The sequence below is a fragment of the Gekko japonicus genome, unplaced genomic scaffold (genome assembly GCF_001447785.1).
Source record: "Gekko japonicus isolate JY-2015 unplaced genomic scaffold, Gekko_japonicus_V1.1 scaffold1445, whole genome shotgun sequence".
NCBI lineage: Eukaryota > Metazoa > Chordata > Lepidosauria > Squamata > Gekkonidae > Gekko > Gekko japonicus.
Window position 1 is genome coordinate 104,981 of NW_015172599.1, and position 9,662 is coordinate 114,642.

The 9,662-nt window shown below is 48.0% G+C and overlaps 1 protein-coding gene across 1 annotated transcript in view; it reads right to left on the minus strand.

Moving 5' to 3' along the window:
- Positions 1 to 917: 917 nt before the first annotated feature.
- Positions 918 to 9,662, minus strand: part of LOC107119122 (claudin-4-like) — a 9,568-nt gene continuing 823 nt past the window's right edge. Inside the window, exon 2 of the mRNA XM_015421567.1 lies at positions 918 to 2,113. Coding sequence (XP_015277053.1) covers positions 1,450 to 2,094 — 645 coding nt within the window. The 5' untranslated portion in view covers positions 2,095 to 2,113 and the 3' untranslated portion in view covers positions 918 to 1,449. The remainder of the gene's footprint in view (positions 2,114 to 9,662) is intronic.

The following is a 9,662-nucleotide window of genomic DNA, read 5'->3' on the forward strand; positions in this document are numbered from 1 at the left end:
GCAGGGTAAAAAAACCAATTCCTCATCTTCTTCCTCCCATCTATACCTGTTGTTCTTAGAATGGCTGCAATTACAAGGTAGAGGCAACTATTTTACTTGCTCCAGGAATATGCTTCTGTCATGATTTGTGTAGGACTGGGCGGCAAGGCCTAGCCCTAGACCCAGGAGAGACCTATGTGTCAGTGGAAAGCAGACACAGCCTACAATCCCCACAATGCTTAGTGACGGTTGTAACCAATCGGTATCCAGGGATTCTATGAGGGAATTGTTACTTATACTTTGTGGGCAGGGAAACTGTGTTCTTTCCTCTCATAGAGCTAAACTGAAGGTCCCTGTGTTCTTTTCCCTCACAGAGCTGACAGGACAGTTAAGCTGAGAGAAAGATCCCTCACTTGGGACAGAGTGAGTACAGGCACAGGCCTGGCATAAGAGGCTGTGGGCCTTAAATAGCAACCAGTATAGTGAAATAGGTAGTCGTGTTAGATTTGTTTTTATGTACCTTTAGACACTGTTATATATTTTAAGCACCTTGTCTTGTTTTCAATGCCCCATTACTGTATTAATAAACCATTTGTTTAATGTTCTCTGCCTGGTCATCACGCCTATATTTCTCGGCTTAAAAGGGGCATTTTGGTTGGGCTTGGGAGGGTACTCTGGGCCTTCCCAAGGGATCCTAAGTTCAGAGTGGTGGCAGACAAAGGTGGCAACCCACAGGGGGTCATGGCAGCTTCAGAGAAACATTCCGGGGGCTCAGCAATGCTTTCAACTCACCCTTGCAGATCGCATCAATAATGAAGACAAGTAGGTATTTACAAAAAAAAATCTGCAATTTTATTCAGACATACTAAAAAGCACACCTGCAATGTTATTCAGACATACTAAAAAAAACCTGACTTCTGATATGAAATGCATGCAAGGTTAATTAATAGTTTAGCAACAAAAGGCTACACAGCCTTTACTTAAAAGCAATATTTTAAAAACGCGTCACAGCTTTTAATGACCAGACTTGGTGCACTTCTCTCGCTCCAAACCGATATCCTATGGAACAGAAGCTGCTCTACAGGGCAGGGCCAGCAGCCAGTCTCTTGTTGGACACCCCACGCCGGGCATCTGGAGACAACACGCATACTGCTCATGAACTATCTGGAGAGAAGTCTTCTGAGAGGTGACACACCATCTATGTAAAAAGAGGGCATTGATCCTAAGTCCACGATGTTCTCCAGAAAGAGTTCTGCATTTCAAGAGGAAGCTGGAACGAGGATGTGGTGACCGTGGAGAGAAAAAATGAAATACTGATGGGCTGAACAGGATGGATGGAAACCTTAGAGCAAGATACTTTGCCTTCAGTTCAGGGACCTTAACTGTGCAGTGTCCTAGAAGGGATGTCATTCCATCCCACCCAACAGCGCTGAACTTTCAGAAAGATGGCAGCTTCCGGAGCTGGGGCTCCTAGACGTAGTTCTTGCTGGGGTAATCGCTGCGGGGCTGTGAGGCGGCTGCCGTGTAGCGGGCACTGTAGTTGTTGCTGTCCTTCTTGGGGCAATTGCAGCACAGCAGGGCCCCTCCAAGGGTCATCAAGGCAGCAGCTGCCCAACCGAGGTAGAGGGAAGCCCCCAGCTCTCTCTTCTGGGCGTCAGTCACCAGCGGGTTGTAGAAGTCACGGATGATGGTGTTGGCCGACCAGCACACGGGGATCAGGCAGAGGACTCCTGCCACCACAAAGATGACACCCGAGACAATGACGATACGGGCCTTGGCATTCTCATCCTCCACACAGTTGGTGCACTTGGCTCCCACGATGCCAATCAGGAGGGCCAGGACTGCCAGAAGCACTGAGATGACCATGAGGGCCCGCGCTGCTTGGAGGTCCTGAGGCAGAGCCAACATGGAGTCGTAGACCTTGCACTGCATCTGACCCGTGCTCTGCACCACGCAGCTCATCCACAGTCCCTCCCAGGCGATCTGAGCCGTCACAATACTGCTGCCGATGAACGCTGTGACTTTCCACATGGGCAGGGCACATGTGACGATCGCGCCGATCCAGCCCACCACTGATAGGGCCATGCCCAAGATCTGGAAGGCAGCTGAGGCCATCGCTCAATACAAGGCAGTTCTGGAGAGACAAGGATGAAATTTTTAGGTGAATGGCTAGGGATTTCATCTAACAAGAGCTATTATATCACACTATTAAACATCACTGAGGACCTCAAATATAGTCATTCATTTGAATGGCTATCAAACCAAAGTTGTTGTTGCTGCTTTTTTTTTTTACCGAACACCTTAGTTGAGGGTCTCCAACCTTTGAGTCTGTGGAGCACTTCTGGAACTTTGAGAACAGTTAATGGGCGCCACCACAAAATGGCTGCTGAGGGGGAAGCAGCCAACCATAAAATGGCTGCCAAGGGATCTGGAGCCAATCACAAAATGGTGGGAGGTTCCAAGCCAGGGGCTATCTTTTGAAGGAGACAGCTACTTCTGTATGAGTCCTCCTAAGGACACAAAGATGGATACATCCTGAGCTCTTCTGAAATACCTCCTGCTTAAATGAGGTGGAGGAGATCGGGACTGGCTCTTTTCTTTAGGGAAGAGTTGCTTCAGAAAAGAAGAAAACAGGATCCAGGGGAACACATTGGTACTCACCATGGTGCTCATTGGCACCACATTGGGGATTACTGCCATAGTTCACGTAATCCTCCACCTCTATGTGGTGATGGTCACTATTCATTTGGCTTTTTAAAAAGGATTACAAAAATTCTTAGCTCAACTGCTAACCTCTTATGATAGCTACATAAAGGTTATGCGTAGTGGCAGAATACCTCCTAAACACCCCAAAGGCTTCCTAGAATGATCTTGTTGGCCATACTTGGCAACAGAACACCAGCCTAGAGAGACCCTTGACCTGATCCAAACAGAGTCCTTTTGTACAAATCTGAGTCACTTACAGATGTGCAGTTGCTGTAACCTTAGAAGGAGGCCAGGCTTTAAAAAGAAAAAACAGTCTAAGCTTGTGAACAAATAGATCTTGGGAGAATACAGGCTGGCCATTTCACAGGCTGCGAAGCCTATTGTGCTGAAGACACCCCTTGCTGAGCCGGTTTCTTCTAGTCACCCCCCCTCCCCCACCAAAGTGAAGTGGATTAGTTACACCTAGTTGAGAGACCTGTTTTTTTCCAGCGGACCTGCAGTCAACAGCTTGTTCCACTGCCCACCTAATGGTTAGGGTTAAATATTAGGGGAAAGTGCCTTCTGGCAACATTTGTCTTGCAACAATATCTGACTTTCCCAGCGGCAATTAATTATTTTCTATAGTCGGAAGGAGGGAGAAAATACCAAGGACAGGGAAAACTCCTCCCCCCTCCCAAAGTGAATCCAGGCCAAAGACTGCCGCCCAGACCTGACTTTTGCATTTTCTACAGCCACCTTCATGGCACTGGACACAACAACCCTGCACCCCTCAAGTATTTCTTGATCCATACAAACCACAATACTGTATCAAGACATCATTTTAAGGGCAGTTCAAGTCAGTAACTGGAGGTTCCTACAAGCCTTGAAGTCTCTATCTGCTGAGTTTTTGCATGAGAGGGATTTTGCATTTGCCCAGGGAACACAGACAGAAGTTTCAGTACAGTTGGGCATGCCGGGATGGGTCCTGTGGACCTGTCCTGCTAACAGGAGTACCTTCCTGTGGCACAAAGCGTCTTGGATAGATGAGGCTGTATTCTCTTGCATCAGCGGAAGACACTTCATTGGAGGAAGGTGCTAGGCACAAAATGCCTTCCCTTGGATACATGAGGCTGTATTCTCTTGCATCAGGGGAAGACACTTCATTGGAGGAAGGTGCTACCATTAGCAGAACAAATCCACAGGGTTCCTCTTATGGAGCTTAACAAAGAGATAGGTTCCATGTTAAAAGTGAGGATGGAAAAAAAAGCTATAAAAATGAATACTGGGTCACTTTTTTGTCCTGTTATTTCTCCTTTCTGGTTGGAGGGGGCTTAGAAGAAACTTTAGTTCAAAGGGCAGGTATAGTCATGAAGACAAACGATCCAGACTCTTCATATCCAAGTCAGAGTGAAAAAATGAAGTGAGCTTTCTTAGCTTGAAGTGCACATTTCCTGAATAATCATCAGAAGTTCGCAAAACACTTTTTTCAATCTTAGCTGATGAAGCAAGATGGAATGTAGATGCAGAAGTCAGACTTGGATCAGCAGACTAAAATCTTGTAATTGCTGCATTTTTCATTGAACTGATTAACTGGCGGTGCCATCCCAGGCGGAATTACTCCCTTCTAATCCTGTTGACTCCGACCAAGTCTGGACAATAACTCTCAGGATGGGACAGCCAGCATCCCTAAATGGCCAGCTTCCCCTAGCTACTGAGAATGAGCCAGGTGAGAGACAGTGTGGTATAACAGCAAGAGAGCTGCTGAACAGGGGAGAGGGTGGGATCGGAGTTCAAATGCTCCCCTAGCCCTGAAGTTTATTTTATGGTCATTCTTGGGCAAATCACACTCTCAGCCAAGCCTCTCACAATCATGTAAGGAATGTCAGAGCGAGTAGTTCACGAACCCTAAAATTCTTGGGAACAGGATCTAGAATTAAACACATACTCTTTTGTACTGGATTTACTGCCCTCCCCCTGAAGGGCAACTCTAGAGCTGGAATGTTCATTTTGAAGCCACATAAAAATGCGCTTTATATGATCAAACCTTTGGCCATCCTACGCTGCTCTGACTGGCAGAACATCGCTGGGATCTACAGCAAGGAAAGGTCTCTTGACACCTGCTTCTACAGATCTTTTGACGAGGATCAAACCTGTGACCTGATGCAAAGCATGCCCTGTCCTGGGCACTTAGTGGCCAAATTCAGTCCACATCCTGCTTTTCTGAACACATCCGCCTCAGTCTCAAGGGCATCCCACAGTGGCTACAAAATGGTCATTAGAATTGCTTTCTAGCAAAGTCTTTGTAAGCCCCACCCAATGCTCTTTGCTCACCTAGAGGGACTTGGGGCTGGGTGAAATGCCAGATGCCTGGGGGGTAGATCTGCTATCAGGATTACTGCTCCGGACGTTGGAAGGGAAAGGGATAGCAGGTGGCTGATGCTGGGCCAGAGGGTGTGGCAGAGGAGCCAGCCTCCTTTGTCAGGAAGAGTAATTTACCTTCATGTTTGGCCTGTGTTCCACCTGACTCAAATACACTGGATTCTCAGCATAGGTGGGGAGGCAGTACTCTCCGGTCTGACAAAGACACAAGGCCAAGCGGCCTGACTCATCAGGGCAGCCTAAACAAAAGCCGGCTCTCAGTTTCTCTTCTTCCTCATGCCGAGAGTCCTCCCCCACCCCTGCCAGCCACCTAAAAAAGCAAACTGTTGTGCAACTGTCTGTTCTCCCAAGGTCCACTTTCAGCAGGTAAGAGTCACCTGTACTTTGAGCAACCTGAGAATTCCTGAGAATGTCATCCTCCCCCTCCCCATCCCAATACTACGAGGAGTCACCCAAAATTAGTAGCCACTGGTACTCAGGAACAGGAAAGCAGTGAGTATATGGGGTCCGGTAGTCCTATTGGCATGCCATCTACCTCACTTTTCTGGAAGTTTCCATCTTAAACCATGGTGGATGTTACAATTTTACCATACCCTCCTCTTTGAGCTGGGGACAGGTTATACTGGAACTGACAAAACTACTAGCCGCCAGTCAGACCAGACAGAGGAAGGGTGTGCCAGAGATGCTGCTTGTTAATTTAGAGAGCAAGAAGCATCGTGTAGTGGTTAGTGTCAGATCTGGTAATTGGACTGTAACAAACTTGAATCTCCTCTTCCACACAGAAGCTTGCTGGATGACCTGGGGACAGTTGCACACCCCACAGGCTATCCTACCTCGCAGGGTTGTGAGGCTAAAATGGAGGAGAGGAGAATGAGGCATAAAGACCCAAATAAAAGCCCATCCTCTCAGTGAAACTGCCACAGGAGGATTAGATCAACATATGCCCTCCATGGAAGTCTAAAACGTAACTGGCAGTGCACCCATTTGGACCCCAATCAAAGTTGCCGCAATGGCGCTATGTTTTCTTTTGAGACAAAATGGAGGTTGTGTTTTTTTTGTCCCAGAGTTAGGTACTTTGCCAGAAGTAGGCAGAGACCGCCGTCTTTGATGTTAGAAGCACTGTTCTCTCTAAACAAAGGGAAACACAACTGAGAAAAGTACCCCGAGTGTTAGTTCAAGCGAGCTCCAACACTTCTCATGTTAAGTAGTTCAATAAGCAGAAGTCACATTTTTTTTACTTTGCCTCAGCCAAGCTAAGTCAGTGGACTATCCTTATTCAGAAGCGCTCCGTGAGATACCATCCTCTGTGGTAAAACATTTGGGAAATTCCTGCAGAGGAATTCTCTTTATTGTGTTTCAACATAACTCTTATGGAACCTTAAAGGCTAAAGGGCTTTTATTCTAGCATGAATTCCCAGGGACTCAAGCTCCCTTTACCTCAGGGTTTGGAAAAACGGCTTCCTGGTGTTCAGGAAAAAAATCCGAAGCAGCTGTTTTCTGAGGGCGTAAGAAGGGACGTGACATCTCAGACGTGCCTTGCTGTAAACCCTTCCCATCTCCCCACACATAAATGACAAAGGTAGGATAAACTAAGCCCGCACAATGTTTACCTGCTGCTCCTAGGGCAAGGGGCCATCAAAGAGACACTCCCGTCACCCATGCATTACATTTCAGGAAGGACTCATAACTACTGATCCCATTTCTATCAACTCAGAGAGGCACATGTGGCTCTCCCCCTCTGCAAAGTGTTTTGACCTTACAACCTTGCGAGGTAGGTTAGGTTGAAAGCACAGCTGTCCCAAGGAGCTCCAGGGGCAGGTAGGGATTTGAACCTGGCTCTCTGCAGTATTACCCCGTATTCCTACCACTCTATCTGCCCACTCCCTTTAGGATGAAGCCTGCTATTTCTTGCCACTGTGAACTACTGACCCCAGTTCGTTTTTTGAAAAAGCAGGAAACGGCACCTATGGCCCTGAAAGCCCTGCAGGTACAAAACTTAGGCGTGGCCAGATCCAGCGTGGTGTAGTGGGATCCAGAAGAATACAGGTTCAAACACCCCCACTGTGCCATAGAAGCTCACCGGGTGACCTCAGGCAGTCACACCAAACTACCTCACAGGGTTGCTATGCTGAAAATAAAATGGGAGAGGAGAGAGCGATACTGTAAGCCACTCCTCTGAGTCCTCAACTGGGGAGAAAAGCAGGGTATAAATATCTAAATTTTAAATAAAAGCTCATGGCCCCTGAACGAACCAATCCACTGCATCCAAGGCATGTCTGGTATGTGGCTTCTTAAAAAAGCAAAATATAGTTCTGAAGAAAATTAAGCTGTCAGGTATGCTTATGGACTGCTTTGGATCCCCATGGGGGTAACTGCAGAAATAAACATCACCTAATTCCAGGTAGGGAGAGCTGGCCCAGTTTTGGTTAACGGCAAAGAAGAGTCAGCCAGCGTTACTGCTTCCTTGCATTGTTGAACCAGAGCCTTGGCACTGGGTAACAGGTTTGGGGGAGTTAAGCACCAGTACCAGCCACAGCTTCACACACTTCCAAGTTAACGTTCTTGGACTGCCCCCAACATCAGCCTTTAGATGGTCTTACTCCTCACTTCCTAGGATTGCCAGCTAGTTTCAAAAATTCCTGGTGATTTGGGGGAGGCGGTGCCTGGGGAGGGGGCTCAGTGGGGAAGCGATGTTGACGTTCTAGGGTCTAACCTCCCCCCCCCCGCCCTTGCCTCCAGGGGAACTGATCCCTGTAGACTAGAGGTCAGTTTTAATTCTGGCACAACTTCAGGCCAGATCTGGAGGTTGGCAGCAATACTATAACATTAATGTTAACAGGACATGAGGATCACAGTTCAACAGATGATGCCTAGCTATTCAGCCCCCAGGCCAAAATTGCTGTTGCATGTTTAATCCAGATTACACAGCACCCCATATTTTACAGTCCATAGGCAAGCTTTCTAACTGAGAAGATGAGTCATGCAGAGGACAACAGGGCAAGTCAGAGGAGTAACTTGTCCTCATTAGGCAATGTTATAGTTTCCCACTGGAGCTGGTGTCCCACTTCAGTCAAGACAAAGGCTGCACTTTTATCTACAGCCACAAACCATTCCTATTGCTGGGAGGAGAACAAAGTTTGGGTCCAGTGGTACCTTTAAGACCAACCAAGTTTTATTCAAGATATAACCTTTCAGGTGAATGCACACTTCTTCATAGGGTTGCCAGCTCTGGGTTGGAAAATACCTGGTGACTTTGGCGGTGGGCAGGGTTCCCTCTAAGCTGAGTTAGTGTGAGCTAGCTCACCGTTTTTTAGCCTCCGGCTCACACATTTTTGTCTTAGCTCAGGAAGGATGGCTCCAGAGCAAACTAATTTGTGCAGTAGCCAAATTGTTCGCTCACAACTTTAATGCCAGTAGCTCACAAAGTAGAATATCTGCTCACAAGACTCCACAGCTTAGAGGGAACATTGGCGGTGGGTAAATGACCTCTGTCAGCTGGAAATAAGTTGCAAAAGCAGATCTCCAGGCCTCACCTGGAGACTGACAACCCAACTTCTTCAGATATCCCACCTGAGTTTATTACTGGGAGGGGGAAGAGATGGAGGAAGCAAAAAAAGCCACTGGCTGCATTCACAGAGCAATCGCATCAGCGCATGCATGATGTGGCCCATTTTGTGCAAGTTCACCTGTGGCAATGAACTTAGCCACACTGCATACCAGGACTGACTGAACACACACAAGGACCCTCTCTCACCCGGCCACGTTCAGAAGATAATGCTTTTCACAATCAGATTTTCCACCCCACTTATGGGGGGAGGGGAGGAGGCAAGAAAGGACTTGTGGCAGAGGGCAAGGGAAAGACCCAGGAGTTCTGGAATACCGGCTAGGTAAGAAATCCACTTCTCAGCAAGGAGGGTCAAATGTAATAGTTCACCGAACAGTCACAGACTCTCGACATTAACCCTTTCCTTACTCTGGGTCCTTCCTGCTCCCACAAATAGGTTTCCCCCCCCCCGGGGGGGGGGGGGGGGGGGGGGGGGGGGGGAGAGGGAGAAGCGCGTCGATCGCTCTCCCCTCCCCTTTCAACCGAAACTCACCCCCAAGTGGGAGCTGGTTTCTATGACTCTGGTTCAGTATCAGGGCTGGACGGCCCCACCCAGGGGGCAACAGGGGTGGGGGGACAGAGTGCGACAACCTTGTCGTCGCCCCCCCCCCGCCTTAAAATGCCCCAAAGGCAATAAAAACCACTAGGGGAGGGAAGGAAGAAGTTGTGCCGCACAACTTTAATAGATTTAAGATTTCTTTTTTCTCGATAGGGGTAGGGACTCTGAAGTCCGCCCGTCCCAAGAAAAGCTGGACGAAAACGTTTTTCCAGCAGTGGCTTTCCTGAGTTCGATCTCCCTTCGTCAAATATATTAAGGGGCCGATTAGAAACGAACCCGCGCACGTGGTTGGACTTTGCAAAGAGAAACCCCCCCTCCCCATCAATGAAAAGCAGACTCCCCAAAAAGACCGGTAGGAAGCAATGTTCCCTCTAAGCTGTGGAGTCTTGTGAGCAAAAATTCTACTTTGTGAGCTCCTGGCATTAAAGTCGTGAGCAAGCGATTTGGCTGCTGCAT